Source organism: Symphalangus syndactylus, chromosome 6 (genome assembly GCF_028878055.3).
Source record: "Symphalangus syndactylus isolate Jambi chromosome 6, NHGRI_mSymSyn1-v2.1_pri, whole genome shotgun sequence".
Taxonomy (NCBI): Eukaryota; Metazoa; Chordata; class Mammalia; order Primates; family Hylobatidae; genus Symphalangus; species Symphalangus syndactylus.
In genome coordinates, this window is record NC_072428.2 from 63,674,717 (window position 1) to 63,700,698 (window position 25,982).

At 42.2% G+C, this 25,982-nt stretch overlaps 1 protein-coding gene across 5 annotated transcripts in view; it reads right to left on the minus strand.

Moving 5' to 3' along the window:
• PRCP (prolylcarboxypeptidase) overlaps positions 1 to 25,982 on the minus strand; it is an 80,501-nt gene that overhangs the window by 44,494 nt on the left and 10,025 nt on the right. Inside the window, exon 2 of one of the 5 annotated variants that reach the window (XM_055283093.2) lies at positions 18,862 to 18,924. The exons of the other annotated variants lie outside the window; for them this stretch is intronic. Within the exon in view, the coding sequence (XP_055139068.1) occupies positions 18,862 to 18,924 (63 nt within the window). The remainder of the gene's footprint in view (positions 1 to 18,861; positions 18,925 to 25,982) is intronic. 5 annotated transcript variants of the gene reach the window in all.

Sequence of the window (25,982 nt, forward strand, 5' to 3'; positions counted from 1 at the left end):
GGGCACCCTAGAGCTAGGACAAGATCAGAGAGCAAGCCACATCTTATGAGTCAGATCTCTGGCTCTTGGATGACTCCTGGTTTATTTCTTCTTTATTACGTCAAGGCCTTCAAAATCCCTGCTTCAGTGTTCTACCTTTCCTCATCCACACAATGAAGATACCAGAAAGTATTGGAGATTAAATTTGACTTAAAGAATTAAAGGGGAAACGGTATCCCCCAGTGAGTGTGGTGCTGGCAAAGGAAATGTTTTCAAGTCCCTCCAAGAGGAAGGTGAGTCCAGGAAGGAACTGTCCTCCCTTCCCACAAAGATGCTCTCGTCATTGCCAACCTTAGAGGGTCGAGGTTCCATCTTAACGAAAAGGGTGGAAGTCCTCTCAGAGATATCCTTCGAAGGCAATCATCTTTGTATGTAGTAAGACACTGCTCCTCTTTACCCATACTTCTATAAGTGTTAGCCAGGAAAGAGAACTGCATTCCCTGACTCCTATGCTTTTTTTTTTCCTAACAAGATTTTTCCCCTAATCTTAAACATGAGACTCTTAGAAATAAATTTATTTAAAGAGAAAATGGTAAATGAGAAAGGGAAGAAAATAAGTGATAATGGGAGAGTCCATCATGGGGAAAATTTGGTGCCCAGCCTCCTGTATTCAGACAGTTTGAAAGGCAAGAACACAATAGCTACCACAGTGCCCTTGTACATGGCAGATACTTTATAGATAACTGTTTTTAATTTTTTTTTTTTTTTTTGAGCCGGAGTCTTGCTCTGTCACCCAGGCTGGAGTGCAGGGGCGTGATCTCAGCTCACTGCAACCTCCGCCTCTCAGGTTCAAGCAATTCTCCTGCCTCTGCCTCCCAAGTGGCTGGGATTATGGATGCCCACCACCACACCCGGCTAATTTTTGTATTTTTAGTAGAGACAGGGTTTCAACATGCTGGCCAGACTGGTCTCAAACTCCTGACCTCAAGTGATCCGCCTGCCTCAGCCTCCCAAAGTGCTGGGATTACAGGCATGAGCCACCGTGCCCAGCCATAGATAATTGTTCAACTGATGCAGTTCAAATCTTCTAAGTAAGTGGTTCTTGTGTTTCTGATCATGAGGTTCCCTTGTTAATGTTAAAATTATCACAGATGTGTTATATATTAGTAGCCAGTGCTTGAGAAAATATGAGAAGCTATTATAAATTCAATAGTGGTATAAATAAATATCACAACAGCATCTATCTATGTGAAAAAAAAATGTGTGCTTAGTAACCAAATGGGGAGGGAAAACACCCTCTCGAAAAATTCTGCAGTGCTTAATAACCTTTCTTTCCTCAAACCAAGAACTCTGGGCCCCAGAGGGGGAATCGCTAAGTTATCAAAATGCTGTGAAACCAAAACACTCTTTGCTTTACTGCTAAAACAGAGGTGAATATATCCTGCCCTTGAGAATACCTAAAATGCTCCAGTAAATCAAGAAATAACATGTTTTGTCAAATAACAGTTAAGTGTTTCATTAGAGGGAGATTCCATCTGTTGGTCAAACAGCTCTGTAAAAGCACCACATAATCAACGCCTTCCCATGGCTTCAGGAAGCTTTGTACTGAGAGAATTACCCGGCCACAGCTCAAGCTCCCAAATTAGAAATAAAGTGCTGCTGCAATCAAGCACTGCATATAAATTTTAGGAAATGTTACACCACTAGAGGGCGCCCTTATATAAGTAGTAAAGTCGGAAAGACCATTACTTTTTTTGTTTGTTCTATTATCAATAGACGGGGTCTCCCTCTGTGGCCCAGGCAAAGTAGAGTGTCTTGATCATAGCTCACTGCAGCCTTGAACTCCTGGGCTCAGGCGATCCTCCTTCCTAGGCTCGAGAGTAGCTGGAACTAAAGGCGCACACCACCACACCCAGTTTGTTGTTTTAAATTAAGTTTCATAAAACCTTAGGACAGAAAGGGAACTTAGATCTCAAGTCCAAACTCTTGGATAAAAAACAGACAGAGATGCCAATTATTTTAAATCTTTCTTTTCTAAATAAATATATGTTCACATAATTGAAACATAGCAATCATCCCCCTTCTTTTTAAAGTCAGGATTCAAAATCTGTGCTGTCAGAAACCAGGATATTGGTTACCACTGCAGGGGAAAACTGACTGTAAAAGAGAATGAGGGGATTCTGGAGTTAGGATAATGCATTGTTTTATATGTATAATAAGATAATTCGAAAGCAGATTAGTAAACATTTAAAATCTCACTGAAGATATATATTATTTTACAAGGTATATGTTTATATTTCTATTTCACTATACAGTCATATGTAAATTATATTGCACTAAATCACACTAATATTAAATTTTTCTTTCATTTAAAAATACTTATTGAGTACTCACTAAAAAGCAGGTATTAAGAAAAAAACTAAGATACAATTCCATTTCTCAAGTTCTGGGGAATCTAACAGAAATGATTAACATGCTAGTAAACAATCAAGCAGTGGTATGGTTAAGTTCTGTATACAAAGCAATCTGGGAGCTCAGAAGCCAAAGCCACCACCCTGCCTGAGGAAATTACAGAGGGCTGCACCAAGGAGGTAATATCTGAGCTGAACTTTGACATAGAGAAGAATTTTTTTTTTCAGGTACAAAAGAGCATTTCAAGCAAAGGAAGAAAAACATGTGCAAGGCTATGATGAGCTATATAGAATGAGCATAAATTCAGGAACTGTTGTTTTACGGCAACAGGTTTATGAGGGGAAGACATGGGAGATGAGATTAGTCTCACTGGGCTGCCATGGTGGCTCACGCCTGTAATCCCAGCGCTTTGGGAGGCTGAGGTGGGAGGATCAAATTGAGGCCAGGAGTTCGAGACCAGCCTGGCCAACATGGCAAAACCTCTTCTCTACAAAAATCCAAAAAATTAGCCAGGCATGGTGATACACCCTGTAATCCCAGCTACTTGGGAGGCTGAGGCCCGAGAATCACTTGAACCTGGGAGGCAGAGGTTGCAGTAAGCTAAGATCACACCACTGCATTCCCACCTGGGTGACAGAGCAAGACTCTGTCTCAAAAAAATTAATTAATTAATTAATTAAATAAGGAAAAAGAAAAACCTAGGCCAGGCACACTGGCTCACACCTGTAATTCCAACACTTCAGGATGCCAAGGCAGTAGGATCACTTGAACCTAGGAGTTCAAGACCAGCCTGGGCAACAGAGCAAGACCCTGTCTCTACAAAAAATAAAAGTATTAGCTGGATGTGGTGGTACATGCCTGTAGTCCTAGCTACTCAGGACACTGAGATCGGAGGATCCCTTGAGCCCAGAAGTTCAAGGTTACAGTGAACTATGATCATGCCACTGCACTCCAGCCTTGGCGACAGAGCGAGACTCCATCTCAAAAAAAAAGAAGAATGGCCGGGCGCGGTGGCTCACGCTTGTAATCCCAGCACTTTGGGAGGCTGAGGCGGGCGGATCACGAGGTCAGGAGATCGAGACCACGGTGAAACCCTGTCTCTACTAAAAATACAAAAAAATTAGCCGGGCCTGGTGGCAGGGGCCTGTAGTCCCAGCTACTCGGAAAGGTTGAAGCAGGAGAATGGCGTGAACCCGGGAGGCGGAGCTTGCAGTGCGCCGAGAGTGCGCCGAGAGTGCGCCACTGCACTCCAGCCTGGGCGACAGAGCGAGACTCCGTCTCAAAAAAAAAGAAGAAGAAAAGAAAGAAGGAAGAAAGGAAGGAAGGAAAGAAGGCGGTATAGAGAGACAGAAGAAAGAGAAGGGAAAGGAGGAAGGAAAGAAGGAAGAAGAGGAAAGGAAGGAGAAAGGGAGGAAAGAAACCTAGCTGAAAACCAAGATTGTTTCTCTAAACCAACAGTGAATGAAAAACATCCACTGGAAATAGACTCAACTAGGCAGGGACTTTTTTCTATTTTGTCCACTTCTGAGTACACAGTGACTAGAATAAGGCCTGGCATGTAGTAGAAGACCAATGAATATATAGAGAGTAAATGAATGCATGCATGCATCATGGCTCTGCAGTTGTTATAAAAACAAAAATGAGAATGGAAAGCAAAGTTCCCAAGAAGGTCAAGTTTGTGCAGGTTCATTTATTGGGTGGGTCCGTTCCCAGCTTTGGAAGAGTTGCACAAAACTGTAGTTGGATGTGCTTTTTGCCCAGTGACAAATCACATGCCTAAGGGAGAATCCAAGCCTTAAATCTAAGGGCAACACATAACAGTTTCGTCTGCTGAGGAAGCAGGAAATGCATGCCTTCTGCTGGGTGGAGAAACAGTTATAAATAACTACAAATAATATGGACAGAAGGCCAGCATCGCAGGGCGTGCAGGAGAAGGACTAATCAGCATTTTACCAAAGTATATTACTAAAATATAATTGATCTTGGTGACAAGGTTATAAGTCAAAGTTTTTAAGACTGGAAAGGACTTTAAAGTCATGGCTGTCAGCCAGGACACAATAACTTTACCTGAGAAACAGCTTTCTGTAAAATGTACAACATAGCAGCTCGTTCAGCAGCATACTAGTGTTTGGTGAACCCACATGTGCTGCAAAATGTTGATTTGATCAATGTGTAAAATATGTGTTTCCAACAACAGAGTTTTAAGAAGGAAGAAACAGGGGAGAGGTATAATGCCCTAGGACAAAAATTAATTGGAGGGAATAGTTGAGACTCTAGGTAAGTGAGGGATATGTGATGCAGCGAGATCCTGGGGAGGAAGGAGGGAATGGGGTCAACAGCACCAACAGAAGGATCTGACTTGGGCAGCACAAGGAACTCCTTCTCCACTGGGAAACAGATGGATGCAAGAGTTATCTTTCTAATTAGCGAGGGAGGAAACTAAAAGGGTTCTAGTTAAAATGCCTCTCATATGACACCTTAGTTTTAGTCAATGCAAAGGGACAAGATAATCTATTAAAAGAGAGAGTAAAAGAGAGCCCAGGGTGGCAATGATTTAAAGACAGAGGTAAAAGCTCAGCATGGAAGAAAAAACTGATGCCTACGCCTCCATAAAGCTCCTGAGGTTGGAGACTGAATTGGTAGGCACAATAATCTGCCTAGATATGGGCTTGCTTAGCAGATATTCACAACCCAGGAGCAGGAGCAGAGAAGTTCAATGGTTGGATAAAACTAGGATGAGAATGTCATAAAGGGTTGGGAGAGGACAGCGGGCAAGAGAATTAAGGTCATTCCTATCTTCATGCAGCCTGAATATACCCAGAGCCATGAGGTCCTGTTCACCACAGACAAATGCTGCCATAATCTCTTTGCTGATTTGCAAGGTCATCTAAACTATGCTGTATTTATTCTATTTTAAGGAGTAAATAATCTTGCCAGAACTCGTATATATGATATATAAGCATTTCAATAATAATCTCATAAAAATAATGTAAGGCTGCATATCATCAAGGCCTTACAAGTTTATATTCTTCTGTTTTGTTAAACATAAGATGATGTGTTACTGATTTTCTTCCTTTATAATCTATTGCTCTAAATGTTTCTTTTTTTTTTTTTTTTTTTGAAACAGAACCTGACTCTGTCGCCCATGCTGGAGTGCAGTGGCATGATCTTGGCTTGTGCAACCTTTGTCTCCTGGTTTCAAGCAATTCTCCTGCCTCAGCCTCCCGAGTAGTTGGGACTATGGGCATGCCCCACCATGCCCTGCTACTTTTTGTATTTTTAGTAGAGACGGGGTTTTGCCATGTTGCCCAGGCTGGTCTTGAACTTCTGACCTCAAGTGATCCACCTGCCTCACCCGCCCAAAGTGCTGGGATTATAGGCATAAGCCATCGCACCTGGCCTGTTCTGAATGTTTCTTCTACGCATGCAAAATGTTCTCCTGATACCACTGTTATAACTACATCACATCTTCTAAGAGATAGAGGCTGGTATCTGGTGGTATAATGTAAAAGGACAAAGACCCCTCAACCTCCAAAAAAGGCAAAAACCATGTTTCTCACGAGCAGGAGTTCAGACCTGTGATCTATGTAACTCACAATCGAATCTTGCATACTACCCCTCCTCCTGCAAAGAGCTGCGACGACCTCATAAATCTTCTGTTCTCCAACTGAGCAACCCCAGTTCTTACTATTTCCCATATAATACTATATTCTAAAGTCTTCCTAACCCTGCTCACACTAGATTAATTAAAATTCCCTCTTACGGATGGTGTGCCCAGAGCTGAGTACAATATGTAACATGTGGTCTAAAAAAGTGCCTTGCTAATCACTGGCCAGGAATAAATAACCAATGAGTATGTTTATAGACCTTATCCATGGTTTTGCTTTCTGCAGTTTCAGTTACCCATGGTCAGCCATGGTCAGAAAATAGGTGAGTACAGTACAACAAGATATTTTGAGAGAGAGAAAGAGACTATGCATTCACATAATGTGTCATAGTTGTTTATTATTGATCATTGTTGTTAATCTCTTATTGTGCCTAATTTATAAATAAAACTTTATGATAGGTATGTATGTATAGGAAAAATCATACTATATATAGGGTTCAGTACTAACCATCTCTGGCATCTACTGGGGGTCTTGAAACTTATCCCGCATGAAGAAGGGAGGACTACTGTATAGCTCCAGTAACACAGCCTACTTTAAATTGAAAGTCATGTAGGTATACTAGGTTGAATAGCATCCCCCCAAAATTTATGTCCTTCCTAGAACCTCAGAATGTGCCTTTATTTAGAAACAGGATCATTGCAGATGTCATTAGTTAAGATGAGGACATGCTGGAGAGGGGTGGGCCCTTAATCCAATATGACTGGTGTTCTTATAAGAAAAGAAGAGACAAAGAGGCACAGAGAGAAGAATGCCATGTTAAGACACAGATGCACAAAAGCAAGATGGCCATGTGACAATGGAAGCAGAGACTGGAGTCAAGCAGCTTCCAGCAAAAGAATGCCAAGGACTGCCAACAGCCAGCAGAAGCTTAGCGAGGGACACAGACCAGACTCTTCTCCAGGGCCCAGACCAGGCTCTCCCTCAGAGTCCCCAAGAAGTAACCAATCCTGCTGACACCCTGACTTTGGACTTCTGGCCTCTGGAAGTGAGAGGACAAACTTCTATTGTTTTAAGCATCCTAGTTTGTGATACTCTGCAGCCCTAAGAAACTAATACAGAAGGCCTCTCTATGGAGGTGGCAATGGAACCGAAGCCTGAAGGAACCAGACAAAGAAAGAACTCTAGAAAGAAGAAACAGCAAATACAAACAGCCAGAGGCCAGAAAGAGCTTAATGTAGAAACAGAGATAAGACTAGTGGTGAATAAGAGAGAGAATGGTACTGGATGAGGCTTAGTGCTAAGTGGGCTATGATAGGGAGTCTGAATTTAAGGGCAATAGGAAGCCTTCAAGAGTTTTAAAACTTATTCTCATCTGTTTTATTTAAAAAAAAAAAAACAGATTAAAAAAAAAAAGAAAGCACGAAGAATAAGTAGAAGGCTATTGAAAGGTTCACATGGCACATGATTATGAGAACAAGCCAGGCTTCAAGCCAAGGTAGGTCTCTCTTAAATTGCTACATATTTAACATATATAACAATGTTTAATCTCCAAAGTCATAATACACCCAAGAAAGATCTCAATCAAGAAGGACTAAATACATGACATCAGCAGTATTCATTTAACAACAATCAACAAAAGGAAGTCTTTTGAACAGTTGTAGTCACCACTATAGCCCATTTATAACAGATTGTGCACTGGCCCTGACTGTGGGCATTGTAAACATTAAATGCCCCACTAAATTGGCAAAAGAGTTCCAAGGCCATCGGGCTCCCCCCAGCATTTAATAGAAGTCAATAAAGCATATTCTGTTGCTACCCTTTTCTCCAAAACCTATTAAAGAAATTGATAGAAGGTAATAAACTAATTGTTCTCAAACGTTTAGGTCCTGTTCCACCTGGTGAGATAAAAGACATCAGCAGCCACAATCTTCACTGGTTACCTCTGATGAATTAATAAACTACATTTTTAAAAAAGAAAAGGCACATACAAACATAGTATTACAACATAATGCTAAAATACAACTCTTCTTCCTCCATGAAGAATATTCTGTGAATGATACCATGAGAACCATTGAAACAGAAAACCTACAACCTCTTTTCAGAGACTGCTTTAAAATAAATTTTTTTATCACATTGAAAAATACATGATGTTAAAGCACTCTGGAAAATTAAACTTTACAAAATCCCCACATGAATAGCATCTACCAAAGGAAGCAGCTGAGGAAAGTAATGTCTAAGTTTTTTCCTCCCTGGAAACTCCAACATCAAATTTGCAGTCCTGATTTCACTATAAAATGTCCTCCAGGGACTTTTTATCATTATCTTAAAGATACACTCTACAGACTACTCATTGTTTTGCACACGCATCCGGTCTAAATGATAATGGCGCTGTAAAAAAGATAAAGGAAGGGAAAAGGATATCCTCAGCAGAAACCAAAAAGCTCAGAACAATAACAGCAAGTTCAAATGTAACCAAGTGGCTTCCTTTGATTACTTTCAGGTGGTTTTGCCACCACATCACCAGATAATCAACAACTTCCCAGAGCTAGTGGGATGTGTAAGTATTTCTTGAGTGCCTACCATGGGATAAGTACTAGAGTTACAACAGTGAACAACCTAGATACGGTCACTGCCCTCACAGGGCTTATAGTCTGGTGACAGACAACAAGAAACAGAAAACAAACAAGCAAACACACAAATAAGAACTTAGAAACTAATTGTACAAGTTTTACCTGGGTGCGGTGGTTCACACCAGTGATCCCAGGACTTTGGGAGGCCAAGGCTGGCAGATCACTTGAGCCAAGGAGTTTGAGACCAGCCTGGGCAACGTGGCAAAACCCTGTCTCCTCAAAAAATACAAAAATTAGCATGGCATAATGGCATGCACCTGTAGTACCAGTCACTCAGGAGGATGAAGTGGGAGGATCACCTGAGCCCAGGAGTTCGAGGCTACAATGAGCTGTGATCATGCCACTGGATTCCAGCCTGGGCAACAAAGTGAGACCCTGTCTCCAAAAAAAAAAAAAAAGGAAACTAGTTGTACAGGTTTTATTCTGATAGAGAATAACAGAGGCAGAACGACTTTTCATAGGGTGGTCAGAAAAGAAGTCTTGGAGCAGGCAATAGTTAAGCCTTTAATCCACACAGCCGTCTACCCTGTGAAAGGTCCTGGGGGTTCTATTCAACGCCACTCCCTTCATGAAACATTCCTGCCTTCTTTGTGCTTTCATGGTATTTTAGCTATATTATAATCTTTTCAAATGTAGCCTTGCACTGTAGTTATTTATACATACATGTCTTATAACCACCATACTATTATAAACTGTAAAACTGTAAAAAAAAAAAAAAAAAAAAAACCCATATAAAAAAAGTTAGACTCTATTGAACACACCATGTGTGTTATTTCTTCCTGCCCCTGTGAATAGTGTAAGGGCTGAACTAGGACTATATGTAAATAATCTCAATTGTTCTTCAGAGGAACCCTATGGAGTAGAGAGGCTGTGTTTTCCCGACCATGCCCTACTGCCTCTCCCTTTCTGGCTAATCTCTGTACCCACAAAGTGCAAAACACAATGTGCCCAGGCCTTGCTACATCAATGACTCCTGAGTTGAACTGGAAGAAGTGAGAAGTGTGATGTGACACCTGAAGACCAAGTGACCTCACTCAAACTTAGACTACACCAGTTAACTCTGCTTTAGGCCTGTGGGGCTACCAGCAAGACTGTTTTCTATCAGAGGTGTGTTAGCCTCAGGAAATGTGAACAGATCCTACAATTACCCAGTTAAAATCCAACTCAACCTTGAAAGGTAGAAAAGCTGTAAACACATAGGTGACTATAATTAATACTGAGCTTCCTCGGCAAAGACAAGGCTCTTTCATCGTCCCACCATTTCCTGAGTACTTACTGTGTGTGCCTGGCTATACTGGATACAAGGATAAAAAGCCTTATTTTTTGCTCTGAAAGAGGCCACAGTCTAACAGAGGAGACAAGCAAGCAAGGAAATTATTTCTCTATAAGGAATGCACATTATGAATGTGGGTGAGAACAGGGTGATTGTTATGGCAGCAAAGAGGAGACACAACCCAACTAACCAGTGGTACACAAGGCCGTAGCGAAGGCAAACTCAGAGAAGCTGATAACGTCTGTCCTGGCACCCTGCTCACCTCTTTTCCAGCCTCATCTTCTACCACATGGCCCTCTCCCACTTCATATTCCAGAAATGCTCTGGACATATGCTTTCTCAAGTCTCCAGGCTTCTCTATATGGATTTCCTCCTGCCTGGAATGCATTCCTCTCTCGCATCATTACAAAAAAAATTACTACCTCATCCTCAAAATGTTCATTCAAGTGCTGTCCCCTCTGCAAAGTTTTCTAGGACAACCCCAGGCCCAAAGGAGAATGCTCCTTCTCTGATCCTATGACAGCTTCCAGAACAGTCACCACCACACTCTGCTGTCACTGTTTTGAAGGTTGGCTCAGCACAGTGAAAATAGCCCAGCTCTATAGCCTGAAAGTCCCACGTTGAAATGCTGATTGTGCCACTTTCTAGCTAGATGATTTCCAGAAAACTCTTTCATATCTCAGTACTTCAGTTGCTTCATCTATCAAAGGGAAAACTAATAACTTCCTTTCAAGGTTGCAAGGATTCAAAGTGGTGTGTGTACAAGTCCCTGACCATAGCAAAGGCTCAAAAAATACTCCCAATGACTGATAACCATCAATAACTTTATATTGTGGTATTAAAACACACACAAAAGTACATTACAACCATATGTGTATTTTTACATTTGGCACGTGACGTGGTTTTGCTGTGTCCCCACCCAAATCTCAACTTGAATTGTATCTCCCAGAACTCCCACGTGTTGTGGGAGAGACCTGAGGGAGGTTATTGAATCATGGGGGCCAGTCTTTCCTGTGCTAGTCTCATGATAGTGAATAAGTCTCACAAGATCTGATAGGTTTATCAGGGGTTTCCGCTTTTGCTTCTTCCTCATTTTCTCTTGCCGCCACCATATAAGAAGCACCTTTCACCTCCTGCCATGATTCTGAGGCCTCCCCAGCCTTGTAGAACTGTAAGTCAAATTAAACCTCTTTTCCTTCCCAGTCCTGGGTATGCCTTTATCAGCTGCATGAAAACGAACTAATACAGTAAATTGGTACCAGTAGAGTGGGGCATTGTTGAAAGGATATCCGAAAATGTGGAAGCAACTTTGGAACTGGGTAACAGGCAGAGGTTGGAACAGTTTGGAGGGCTGAGAATAACATGGGAAAATGTGGGAAAGTTTGGAACCTCCTAGAGACTTGTTGAATGGCTTTGACAAAAATGCTGATAGTGATATGAACAAGGTCCAGGCTGAGGTGGTCTCAGATGGAGATGAGGAACTTGTTGGGAACTGAAGCAAAGGTGACTGTTCTTATGTTTTAGCAAAGAGACTGGTGGCATTTTGCCCCGCCCTAGAGATTTGTGGAGCTTTGAACTTGAAAGAGATGATTTAGGGTATCTAGAGGAAGAAATTTCTAAGCAGCAAAGCATTCAAAATGTGACTTGAGTGCTGTTAAAAGCATTCCATTTTAAAAGGGGAACAGCATAAAAGTTCAGAAAATTTGTAGCCTGATGATGCAGTAGAAAAGAAAAACCTATTTTCTGAGGAGAAATTCAAGCTGGCTGCAGAAATTTGCATAAGTGGCAAGGAGCCTAATGTTAATCCCCAAGACCATAGGGAAAATGTCTCCAGGCCATGTCAGAGACTGCAAGGCAGCCCCTCCCATCACAGGCCTGGAGCCCCAGGAGGAAAAAGTGGTTTCATGGGCTGAGCCCAGGGTCCCCGTGCTGTGTGCAGCCTAGGGATTGGGTGCCCTGTGTCCCAGCCACTCCAGCCATGACTTAAAGGGGCCAACGTAGAGTTTAGGCTGTGACTTCAGAGGGTGGGAGCCCTAAGCCTTAGCAGCTTCCACATGTTGTTGAGCCTGCAGGTGCACAGAAGTCAAGAATTGAGGTTTGGGGACCTCTGCCTAGATTTCAGATGTATGGAAATGCCTGGATGCCCAGGCAAAAGTTTGCTGCAGGGGTGGAGCCCTCTGGAGAACCTCTGCTAGGACAGGGTGGAAGGGAATGTGGGGTCAGAGCCCCCACACAGAGTCTCTACTGGGGCAATGCCTAGTGGAGCTGTGAGAAGAGGGCCACCAACCCCCAGACCCCAGAATGGTAGACCCACTGACAGCTTGTACCGTGAGCCTGGAAAAGCCACAGACACTCAATGCCAGCCAGTGAAAGCAACTGAGAGGGAGGCTGTACCCTGCAAAGCCACAGGGGTGGAGCTGCCCAAGATCATGGGAACCCACCTCTTGCATCAGTGTGACCTGGATGTGAGACCCGGAGTCAAAGGAGATCATTTTGGAGCTTTACAATTTGACTGCCCACTGGATTTCGGACTTGCATGGGGCCTGTAACCCCTTTGTTTTGGCCAATTTCTCCCATTTGGAATGGCTGTATTTACCCAATACCTGTAACCACATTGTATCTAGGAAGTAACTAACTTGCTTTTGATTTTACAGGCTCATAAGCAGAAGGGACTTGCCTTGTCTCAGGTGAGACTTTGGACTGTGGACTTTTGGGTTAATGGTGAAATGAGTTAAGACTTTGGGGGATTGCTAGGAAGGCATGATTGGTTTTGAAAAGTGAGGACATGAAATTTGGTGGGGCCAGGGGTGGTATGATATGGTTTGGCTGTGTCCTCACCCAAATCTCAACTTGAATTGTATCTCCCAGAATTCCCACGTGTTGTGGGAGGGACCCATGGGGAGGTAATTGAATCATGGGGATCGGTTCCCATGCTATTCTCATGATAGTGAATAAGTCTCATGAGATCTGATGGGTTTATCAGGGGTTTCCACTTTTGCTTCTTCCCCATTGTCATTATGTTAGCTGGTTATTTTGCTCATTAGTTGATGCAGTTTCTTCCTAGCATCAATGGTCTTTACAATTCGGCATGTTTTTGCAGTGGCTGGTACCGGTTGTTCCTTTCCATGTTTAGTGCTTCCTTCAGGAGCTCTTGTAGGGCAAGCCTGATGGTGACAAAATCTCTCAGCATTTGCTCGTCTATAAAGGATTTTATTTCTCCTTCACTTATGAAGCTTAGTTTGCCTGGATATGAAATTCTGGGTTGAAAATTCTTTTCTTTAAGAATGTGGAATATTGGCCCCCACTCCTGTAGAGTTTCTGCCAAGAGATCTGCTGTTAGTCTGATGGGCTTCCCTTTGTGGGTTACGCAACCTTTCTCTCTGGCTGCCCTTAATATTTTTTCCTTCATTTCAACTTTGGTGAATCTGACAATTGTGTGTCTTGGAGTTGCTCTTCTCGAGGAGTATCTTTGTGGGGTTCTCTGTATTTCCTGAATTTGAATGTTGGCCTGCCTTGCTAGGTTTGGGAAGTTCTCCTGGATAATATCCTGGACAGTGTTTTCCAACTTGGTTCCATTCTCCCCGTCACTTACAGATACACCAATCAGATGTAGATTTGGTCTTTTCACATAGTCCCATATTTCTTGGAGGCTTTGTTCATTTCTTTTTACTCTTTTTTCTCTAAATTTCTCTTCTCGCTTCATTTCATTTATTTGATCTTCAATCACTGATACCCTTTCTTCCATTTGATCGAATCAGCTGTTGAAGCATGTGCATGCATCACGTAGTTCTTGTGCCATGGTTTTCAGCTCCATCAGGTCATTTAAGGTCTTCTCTACACTGTTTATTCTAGTTAGCCATTCGTCTAATCTTTTTTCCAGGTTTTTGGCTTCTTTGCAATGGGTTCAAACATCCTCCTTTAGCTCGGAGAAGTTTGTTATTGCAGATCATCTGAAGCCTTCTTCTCTCAACTCCTCAAAGTCATTCTCCATCCAACTTTGTTCCGTTGCTGGCCAGGAGCTGCATTCCTTTGGAGGAGAAGAGGTGCTCTGATTTTTAGAATTTTCAGCTTTTCTGCTCTGGTTTCTCCCCATCTTTGTGGTTTTATCTACCTTTGGTCTTTGATCATGGTGACATACAGATGGGGTTTTGGTGTGGATGTCCTTTCTGTTTGTTAGTTTTCCTTCTAACAGTCGGAATCCTCAGCAGCAGGTCTGTTGGAGTTTGCTGGAGGTCCATTCCAGACCCTGTTTGCCTGGGTATCACCAGTGGAGGCTGCAGAACAGCAAATATTGCAGAACGGAAAATGTTGCTGCCTGATCCTTCCTCTGGAAGCTTTGTCTCAGAGAGGCACCTGGTTGTATGAGATGTCAGTCGACCCCTACTGGGAGGTGTCTCCCAGTTAGGCTACTCGGGGGTCAGGGACCCACTTAAGGAGGCAGTGTGTCCATTCTCAGATCTCAAACTCCGTGCTGGGAGAAACACTACTTTCTTCAAAGCTGTCAGACAGGGAACATTTAAGTCTGCAGAAGTTTCTGCTGCCTTTTGTTCAGCTATGCCCTGCCCCCAGAGGTGGAGTCTACAGAGGCAGGCAGGCCTCCTTGAGCTGCGGTGGGCACCACCCAGTTCGAGCTTCCCGGCCACTTGGTTTACCTACTCAAGCCTCGGCAATGGCGGATGCCCCTCCTCCAGCCTCATTGCCGCTTTGCGGTTCGATCTCAGACTGCTGTGCTAGCGGTGAGCGAGGCTCTGTTGGCGTGGGATCCTCCGAGCCAGGCACAGGATATAATCTCCTGGTGTACCGTTTGCTAAGACTGTTGGAAAAGCGCAGTATTAGGGTGGGAGTGTCCTGATTTTCCAGGTACCGTCTGTCATGGCTTCCCTTGGCTATGAAAGGGAATTCCCTGACCCCTTGCGCTTCCCAGGTGAGGCAATGCCCCACCCTGCTCCATGGGCTGCACCCACTGTCCAACAAGCTCCAGTGAGATGAACCCGGTACCTCAGTTGGAAATGCAGAAATCACCCGTCTTCTGCATCACTCATGCTGGGAGCTGTAGACTGGAGCTGTTCCTATTCAGCCATCTTGGAACCTCCCCACTTTGCTCATTTTAGTGTTTAGAAACACAGTCCAAATCAGAAAACCTCAACAAGTCCTGCTATTATGCAAGAGCAAAAATATTGAGAAGGAAAACAAAATGGTAAATAAATAAAAGCCTAAGGAAAACTAGAGAGGAGGAAATGTGTGTTTTTCCCATCTGCCCTTATGGAGGCAAAAAAAAAAAACCCTCTGCAAGGAATGACTTAATTTTCAAGGGAAAATCTATAAACTGCTAAGCCACTGCCAAGTCCCTTCTCCCACAAACAGAATCATCTTCCTACAATAGGAAGTCATTTTCACCATGCAATTTTCCCTCCTCTAGACTTGCATGCTTTATGCCTCTCTTGCAATACTTTATACTCATAGTAAAGGCTTCTGCTTCCAGGTCTTACCTTTCCATTATGAGAGAAACACTCTTCTTTTTAAGGCCTTTGTGGTCTAGATCAGGGTTTTATAAAATGGAGGTTGTGATCCATTTGTAGGTTAGGAATTCATTTAGTAGGTCATAGTCAGTATTTTTCCTTAACAAAATTTCATGCTATTCAGCAACCAAGTTACAGAATTTGAAATTATTTCTATTAAGAAATCTTAAAAATCTAAGTGGCCTGAACCATTATGCCCTGGTGAGCGTATTAATTCTCACTTAACAGCCACGTGTGCTCTCTACTTGAGGGACAGCCACCTGTTCAATGTCATTTGAAGATGTAATTACAGTTAGGCAGGCTCACAAAGTAGAGCACAGTTAACATCCAAATGCATGCTACAGACAGTAAGCACTAGGGCATCTAGGGGTAGGACAGCCCCTGCTAGGCTGAGTCAGCAGGGGAAGGTTTCTCTGAAGATGTGGGGTTTAAGCAGGGCCCTGTAAAGCCTGGATTGGACAAAAGGAGAGGAGAAAAAAACCATGGTGCCAGCTGGCCTGGACTGAAGCTAAAATAACAGAGGGACTGAAGGGAGTATTATAATAAGTTAGCCTGGAATTATATGGTACAAACTGGTAACCCTGGGAAAGCAAAGAAGGGGCAGAAACTAGGATGGAATCTTGGAAAGGTCTTGGTGATTGACTGGATTTTTGTTTGGATGTGAAGGTGAGAGAACCAGAAAATTCCAAAGTTTTCTATCCCATGTGAACAAGAGAGTACAACTGACCCTTAAACAACAGGGTGATTAGGGGCACTGACCCACCCTCCGCAACCCACAAACAGTCAAAAATCTGCCTATAACCTTTGACTCCCAAAAACTTAATAGAACATACTATTGACCAGAAGCCTTACTGATAACATAAAGTCGATTAACACATATTTTGTATATGTATTATATTCTGTACTCTTACTATAAGCTAGGTAAAAATGTTATTAAGTAAATCTTAAGGAAGGGAAAATATATTTATTATTCATTAAGTGGAAGTGGATCATCATAAAGGTCTTTATCCTCTTCTTCACTTTGAGAAGGCTGAACAGGAGGAGGAGAAAGAGGAGGGGTTGGTCTTGCTGTCTTGGGGTGGCAGAGGCAGAAGAAGTGGAGGAGGTGAAAGGGGAGACAGAAGAGATGTATTGAAAAAAAATGTGTGTAAGTGGACACGTGCAGTTCAAACCCATGTTGTTCCAGGGTCAACTGTAGTACCATTAACAGTAATGTGAAAAATTCAGAGAAGTTTTAAAAAGAAGTGTTATGTAATAACATTAACATTTGCTGTAGAAGTTTAACCTGTTTTGGACACCTGAGTTGCATTGAGATATCCATATTAGGGACACTAAGCAGTATAGGCAGAATCCCATTCTTTAGGAACTCACTACCTGGGAGGACCAAAGCTGATATTGAGCCAGCTCTTAAAATACTGAAATATTCCATACGAGTTGGAGAAAAACTACCTGTGCAACACCCCCATACACACACACACACACACACACACACACACACACACACATACTCTGCCCTACTGCCCCCAGACCCTTTTTTAGATCTCTAGACCGAAGAACCATGGTACTTCAAAAGGCCTCAACTCCATGACTAGCTTCTATTCTGACCGGCCAGTGCCTATGCCATATTGGTAGCACAATACTGGCAGACTGTTGACAAAACCAAGTACTAATGGTAGAAGAATAACTTCAGCTTGAGCCAGTTATTTGTCTGAAGAGCTGATGAAGGCACACATTGAGATACACTGATGGGTGTAGTCCCAGCCCTCAGGCTGCTCACAGTCCAACATATAAATAAAGCAATGCAATCCAGAGTAGCAGCATCGAAGTAGCTATAAAGTGCAGTAAGAGGCACAAAGAGGACAGTAGTCAGTTACCCAGCCCATGGGAGGGAGGCAAAGTAGTTCCTAACAAGAGAAGGTGATACAAGGCCTGAGCAGTGAAAGATGAACAGAAGTTTGCTAGGGAGAGAAAGGAGGAAGACAAACCATTCCAAGCACTGTGTAAGCCACAACCCAATATACTGTGTACAAAATAATGAGATGACGAATGTATAATGTCTGGCACACAGTGTCAATAATAAATAACAATAAATAATAAATATTAGAGTTTTTCTGGCAGATTTATTTCTCTGAATAGGTTTTTAAAGGTTGATCCTAAAATATATTTGCATTGTCTAAGCCTACACTAGCTAAGCAAGGGATGGGCATTCAAGATATCCTGGGAGGCAGGGGTCAGTCAGTTTGGAATTTAAAAATAAAGCACGTAAAAATAAATTCACAACATCAATTATTGTTGACTGCACTTGTTAGATGTGTGTAAGCAAAGATGAGACTTGGTGCTGCTGCAGGCCTCTCAGATGCACAGATGAGTGTGACCCAAGGTTGCTTAATGAAATCACAGAAAGTTGGTTGGAAAGTATAAATTCCCATCTCTTTTAAAGGGTTGTTTTTTTAGAAATTAGACTATATAAAAAGGCAAACCAACAGCGTGTTTTAGTCTGCACTGGTCACTGTCATCTAGAGCCAATTGTTCAAGAGGAAGGAACCACTCAACGCCAAGGAGAAGGGAGTCATCACCGCTGCTTTCCAAAATTGTTGTATGAGCTGCTCCCTCAAAGGAAGAGGCCATCAGTGCTCAGGAAGAGGCAGAGATTTCCGACAGTTTTAAAGGACAGTGTCTGCAGCGTGACCCACAGTTCAAGCTGCATAAAAATATAAATACACTGACAAATGATAACAAGTACTTCCTTACTTTCCTATCTGCTGAATCCCAGCCATTGTTTGGGTTGTAGTTCCTGGTTTAAATTAGATTATTTAATCACAATGATGCTGGCCAAACATGCTAGTCATATGCCATCAGGAAAACTTATCAAAAATGTCATTTGCGCTGGGCACGATGGCTCAGGCCTGTAATCCCAGAACTTTGGGAGGCTGAGGTAGGAGGATCACTTGACCCCAGAAATTTGAGACCAACCTGAGCAACCTGTAGAAACCCCATCTCTACAAAAAAATACAAAAATTAGCCAGGCATGATGGGCATACCTGTAGTCAAGCTACTCAGGAAGCTGAGATGCGAGAATCGATTGAGCCTGGGATGTCGAGGCTGCAGTGAGCCATGATCACACCACTGCACTCCCACCTGGGAGACCGAGTGAGACCCTGTCTCAACAACAACTACAAAAAATCCAGTTGTTTCAAGTCTTAAACACATAAACACACATACTTTTGCACTAATAAAATTTAATCTGTACCAAGGCACCTTTTAAAATCCTTTTTTTCCTCCTTCTGAAGACCACAAATGTTCTGATGTAGTGGAAAGAGAAGGGAATTTGCAGACAGACCTGACTTTCAGTGCCATCTTGGCCATTTATTAGCTACTTAACCAAGTTCATGGCTTTGGGCTTGTTTTCTCAAATGCGGAATGAAAAAAATAACACCTACCAGAGGAGTCTTGTAATGATTTAGTTGGATAATACATATATGCAAGTGCCCAGCAGCAAGGGCCTGCAAGAAGTAAGGGCTTGATTTATTACTAATATATTTTGCAAGGTATTACTAGCACACACCTCCCAGCTCAAACAATACACTTCATCAGTGCTCAATATTGTCATGTGAAAGAAAAAATATGACATAAAACTTCAGCAATTTGTTCTGAGTGGTCACTTAAGAAACCATGACTTGCACAGTAAAATTACTTTTTTAATGGCAGCTATCTTGGAACAGATAACAGAAACAGGGTAGCATCTTGGTGACAGTGAGAACCTCTTATACACTAAATATGATGTGGCCTGGTATATGACATGCTTTTCTTTTTCCTTTCTGTTCAGTTATAGTCACCAATGCTATGACATGTGTAATATATATTTAATATACATTCCTCATTGTATAAATAACTGAGCTATGAGGAATGGTACATATTGCAGAAATATAACATGAGTGCTTTGGATATTTTATTTTTTAAATAATCTGTGACATCACTTTCATTGTTCCATATGCTGAAGATTATAAATCTACATCTCAAGGGACTATTTATTTCCCCTTAGATGGCAGAATAATACAACTACAATCATGGTCCAAACAGTCAGGCTTCTCATAAATGCGGTTAAGGAGACTAGCTTAAATTTTCAGTCTAATATCCTTTTAAATTACACACTTTATTAAATAGAAGAATGTATTTTTATTCTAAACAACATGTTAAAAATAAGACCAGTCTCCAGGCTTTTAAAGAAAACAAAATACTTAGGTACGGTTAACTAGATTTGACTCCCTAGTCTAAGAGCTGGTAGACTTTCAAAAGCAGAATGCAAGAGAGGGACATGCAAGGACCTTCCACTCTTCCAAGTGTGAAAGATGAATACATGGCAGTGACCAGTCCATGCAGCATGCATTAGAGACTTTTACACAAACTCTATAATTTATTCCAAGCCAAATTTTATACACAAGCTGTTGGGAAAGCTTAAAATGGATAATTTGCTCATGGATTGAGCACCAAGCTTCAGGAGACAAAGGTCTATAGTAGTGACTTCACTCCTGCCTCACCAAAGATGTATCCTCCTTTATTCCCTTGGATAGGACCTTTTTGTGATAGTCAATGGAGGTCTCTTAACATCCTTCACTCAATGAATTTATAGAGCTATCCAAAACAACTCATAGTGTTATTTTAGAAGTTATCATAGTCCCCTTCTAATGCTAACATAGTTCCCATTAACTTAAAGCTCTTGTTTCTGTAACACAAAGTCAAAGTCAGAAGAAAGTTCTGTATAATTGAAATCTCCATTATATTTTTGCTGTCCAAAATTACCCAACCTGGTGTTAGAAGAATTAAAATTCTGCTTATTCTTCAACTTTATTACTGTCTAATATGGGTTAATATCTCGAAATCAGCCATGAACTACCTGAATTTTTTTAATTCATAAATTTTTTGACAGGGTCTCATTCTGTTGCCCATGCTGGAGTACAGTGGTGCAATCATAGCTCACTGCAGCCTTGACCTCCTAGGCTCAAGTGATCCTCCTGCCTCAGCCTCCCAAGTAGCTGAGACCACAGGTGCACACCACCATGCCTGGATAATTTTTGTATTTTTTTAAAGACAGGGTCTTGCTTTCTTGCTCATGCTAGTCTCAAACTCCTGGTCTCAAGTGATCCTCCTACCTCAGCCTCTCAAAGTGCTGGAATTACAGGTGTGAACCAACATGCTTGGTTGAACTACATGAATTAAATATGAGCCATGAATTGTAAAGCCTTCTGTCTATTTCTGAAATATAGAGGCAACATGGTACAAGGGCTGTGATGTTGACAGAGCCATGTTTAAATCCTGGCTCTATCACTTAACAGCTGTGCAATCATGCATAAATCACTTCAGCCTCTGAGCCCTTTTTCCTCTATAAAATTGTAGTAACTCCCTACAGGGTAAAAGATAAATATGCACTTATTCAGTGTCATCACAAGATGAATACAAAACAACCATTCTCTGATCAACTGTGTTCTGTCCCACACCATCTCAACACCAAGCTATGCTCTTAAAGTCAATGAAAGCTACAGAGAAGGAATATCCACACCGTTTGTATGTAAATGGAAATAATGACAATACTGACCTCACAGTGTTGGAAGCCCACCTCCAAGGTCATCATCTTTGACCCCCCCATCTCAGTCTTACTGACCTCTTTTCAGTTCCTCCAGCACAGCCTGGTCTTTCCTACCTTAGGATCCTGTACGTGATATACCTTCTACCTTGACAGAAATCTTTATCATCTCCCTTCTTCTAGTTCACTCCTAATCATCTTTCTGGTCTCTCCTTTAACATCATTGCCATCTATAGGATTCCCTAATACTCCAGACTTAGGACCCCATTATAGACATCTCATACTTCCTTAAAGCATACATCACACCTACAATTACTTGTGACTATCTTCTTTCTCAATAAACTGTAAGCTGCATGAGGCCTATGTTTGCTCTCCATTTATCCCTAGCTATTAACTTGGAGTATGGCACAAAGGAAGAGTTCAACAAATATTTTTAAATGAATGTATGACTGTGCTGTTTTACTGTGTAACTGTTAGATATTATATCAACTATCATAGAGTGATACTTCATTGTTATCTGTTGGGGCTCAGAAAACAATACCCCAAAGTATTGATACTCTGTCAACTATCATAGAGTGATACTTATTGTTATCAAAGTATTGTTCCTTGGGAGTACTTTGAACTGAAGAACACTGGAAGAGTCTCAGAAGCAAAGTCTCTTTCTGACCCTCTTCTGCCTTTCTCTCTCCTGCTCCTCTTTCTCCCCCAAGGCAGGTCATAGAAACTAGGACCTTCTTCCCGAAAACCAGCCATGAAGCCTAAAAATATTAAATCTAACCTTCCCCTTCCTTTCTGTATAGGAGCTGGCTAGAAAGAAATTATCTGAACTACCTTGTCCCATAGTTGATCTTAAGACTGTCATTCCAAAAGGGGTCTGACGCTATATCCAGGAGGAAAGAATGCCACACAGAGACCAAGAAGAATGAGAACAGATAGACCTTGATGACTTTCCCCATTCAGACTATTACCACCAGGATCATCCCCTTTTTGTTTCATCACTTTTCTACAGAACTGTCCATTCTTCATCAAACATAAGCCTAAAAATGAAGAGTTTCCCCTGAATTTTTTGGGTCTTCATTTCTGAAGACTCCCATATCACATAAAACTGTGCTTAAATAAACTTGTTATGCTTTTCTCTTGTTAACCTGTATTTTATTATAGGAGCATTGACCATGACCCTTATGATGGGTGAGAAAAAGTATCACACCTTTCTGCCCATACATACCATACAACCAAATTGCAGGGCTGCTCAGAAAAAAGCTTCTAAGGAAATCTGCCTTTAACAAATCTGTTTTCTCCCAACCCGTGTGGGAAATCTGCACAATATGAGTAGCAGGAAAGACAGCATCGTGGGCTTGACAGAGACACGGCTGCTGCTTCTCTCCAGCCGCAGCACCACAGGGCAACTTGAACTAACATGTATGCCACAGAAAGTAAGGATTTACAAATATACACAGTTAACTGGCTTCCATTTGCAAATGAAAAACCGAAATCATAAAAAGCTTACTTTAACACTCTAATAATAAATACAGGTGGTACACAATTACCACAAAAGTAGCCTGTAAGGAGACATTCTTCTTGTTGTGTTCATTCTCCATCCCAGCCCTTGCCAATACACAAAACAAAGAAAAAACAAGAAATGCAGCATTCCCTCCCTTAATCCTTTCTCTGTAGATATGTTGGGAGAAGGAAAAGCACAAACTTCTAGCCACAGCTTCCAGAGCACCAAAATAAGAAAATTAAAACAGGTAGGTCTGTCTTTATCTGACATTCTGTCGTGCTCTTCCAAAGGATGTGAGACAGCTAGGATCCAAGTTTCCTCACCCTTCCCCTCCTCCATATACACACACCTTCCTTACCTCAGTGTGTAGAAAAATGGGAGACAAGGAGGGGGAAAGATAGAGATTCATCAGATTTGTGAAAACAATACTCTAGGAAAAACAATGTCACATGTGCTATGGAGGAGTATGGATGTTTACAAGACAGGATTCCTGCTTTAAATGTAGAATAAGAGAGGAGTATAAAAGATTATGTATAACACAAGGCTAGAATAAGACATGTGCCATAAAAGTACAAAAAAAGATTTGACCAATCACACACTGTCCAGGAGATTTAAAAATGGGCTGGGTGCAGTGGCTCCCACCTGTAATTCCAACACTTTGTGAGGTACAGGTGGAAAGATCACTTGAGGCCAGAAGTTCAAGACCAGCCTGGGCAACATAGCAAGACCCCATTTCTTTTTAAAAAAAAAATAGCCAGGCATGGTGGCACATGCCTTTAGTCTCAGCTACTCAAGAGCCTGAGGCAGGAGGTTCACCTGAGCCCAGGAGTTTGAGGCCAAGTCTGCAGTGAGCTATGATCACAGCACTGCACTCCAGCTTGGGTGACAGAGCAAGATCTGTCTCAAAAAAAACCCAACAAAATAAAAAAGAGGAAGAAGAAGAAGGAGGAGGGATGGAGGAAGGAGGAGGATGAAGAGAAAGAAAGAAGAGGAAGAGGAAGTGAGAAGAAGAAGGAGAAGGAGGACAGCTCCTGGAGGAGGCAGAGGCAGAAGCAGCAGAGGAAGCTGCAGAAGAAGCAGCAGAAGATACAGCAGCAGGAGCAGTAGAAGCAGAAGAAAAAAAGCAGTTCCTGGAGGAGGCAGTGTTAGAGGTAGGGGTTAAAAAATGGAATGGGGGCCGGGCGCGGTGGCTCACGCTTGTAATCCCAGCACTTTGGGAGGCCGAGGCGGGCGGATCACAAGGTCAGGAGATCGAGACCACGGTGAAACCCCGTCTCTACTAAAAAATACAAAAAATTAGCCGGGCGTGGTGGCGGGCGCCTGTAGTCCCAGCTACTCGGAGAGGCTGAGGCAGGAGAATGGCGTGAACCCGGGAGGCGGAGATTGCAGTGAGCCGAGATTGCGCCACTGCACTCCAGCCTGGGCGAAAGAGCAAGACTTCGTCTCAAAAAAAAAAAAAAAAAAAAAAAAAAATGGAATGGGATTGATAAAAGAGGTAAGGCCCATGGGAGAGATTCCAGGCAAAGGGAACAATGTGGATTAACGCATAGACAGGAAAGGAATGGGCATATGTGGTGAATAGATAAGCAAAATGGAAAGGCAGTTAGGGCCATAGATTGAAAGGCCTTAAATGCTACAGGATTTTGTTCTTAATAAAGCAAACAATAAAGAGTTGTTGCAGTTTCTGAAAAGAACAGTGATTCAACTGGAGGAGAGGTGATTTATGTGACAACCCATGAGAGCTGTACTGGAGGGGGAACTGCAGGAAGCTAGGAGGACCAACTGGTTTACTCTTCTAGTAGTCAGGGGAGGCGGTAATACGGGCTGCAACAAGGGGCTGTAATCCCTTGCATGCAATTCTCACTACCCAGGCCTCTCTCACCTTGTTGTTCTCAGTTGGCAAAAGTGCAATTCACCAACTCCACAACCATACCCAAGAAACTAGATGCAGCTAGAGAAACATACAGCCACATCAAATGTGGCTTACTAACTTACATAACAGTTACATCAAATGGCCTTACAAAGTTACAAAAGCTGCCCTGCAATCAAACCATATGCCCCTAGTGCATTTACTTTCCTTCTCTGCTAGAGGAGCATTTCTGTTCTCTCCCCTTCTCATTCTCGGCTGCTGACCTTCCATCTTATTTTGCAGGGAAAAGAGAAGCATTCTGAAAAACAGCACACAAGCTCTCACTACCATACCATCTTCTTACCTTCATCTGTGCCTATATCATGTGCCTAACCTAGCTTGACTATGGTCAAACTGTTCATGCTCTTGTTTTTTCACTAGATCCCATTTCTTCTTGCCTAAGATATCCCACTAGCAATTCTATTTCTTTCTTGTTCCGTCACTTTCTCACTCTCTCGGTTCATTTCCCTTAGCATACATTCGATTATTTCTCCCATCTTAAAAATGGGAACCCTCTTCCCCTCCATCTACCACACCATATTTCTGCTCCCCTTCACAGCAAAATTCCTCAAAAGATTACCACACTCGTGGTCTCGATTCATCTTCTACCATTCTCTCTTGCATCCACTCCAATGAGGCTTTCGCCTCCACCCACCCTCCAAAGAAATTGCTGTCAAGGTCACCATAATCTCCACATTGCTAAATCAAGTGGCCAATTCCCAGTCATTTATCTAGGCACTATTGGTTACCTTCTTATGGAAATGCTTTTTTCATTAAGTAATCAGGGTATCACAGCCTCCTGGTTTTCCTCCTCCAACTGTTCCTTCTCAGTCTCCTTAATTGGTTCCCCATTTCCCTGACTTCTAAATATGCAGTGTTGAGAAGATCACCTTTAAAAGAAAAGATCATCTTCACTAACTCCTTTGTTGTTCTCTTCCAATCTCATGGTTTTACATATCATCTGTATACTAACAGCTTCAAATTTGTATTACTTGCCCCACCTTTCTTCTAAATTCTTGACACAATACCATTTCTGAAACCAAGTTCCTCTTCTCCTTCCTTCCCCAAACCTACTCCTTCTGCAGCTTTCCCCTTCTTAGTAAATGACAACTCCAACCTTCTAACTGCTCAGGCAAAAAACCTTGGAGTCATCTTCAATTCTTTATCTCACAACCTACATCTGATTCATCAACTATACCTCTCAGCTACACCTTCAAAAATACCCAGAATCTGAGCACTTCTCAGCCTCCACCACTACCACACTAATCCAAGCCACCATCATCTCTAATCGGAAATTTTGCAACAACCTGGTCTTTCTGTTTTCCCCCTTTCCCCTCCATAGTCTATTCTCAACACAATAGCCAAAGTGTTTCTTAAGATTCATTAATCAGAGTATGTCATTCTTCTGCCCCTAAAGCTCCGAAGGCTTCTCATCTCATTCTGATTTACAGCCAAATTCCTTACAATGGCCCAGATGTCCCTGCATTATCTGGCTCCCTGAACCTCCTTTCTGTCCTCCTCTATTACTCTCTCCCTGGGGCATGTCCCTCCAGACATACCATCCTCCCTA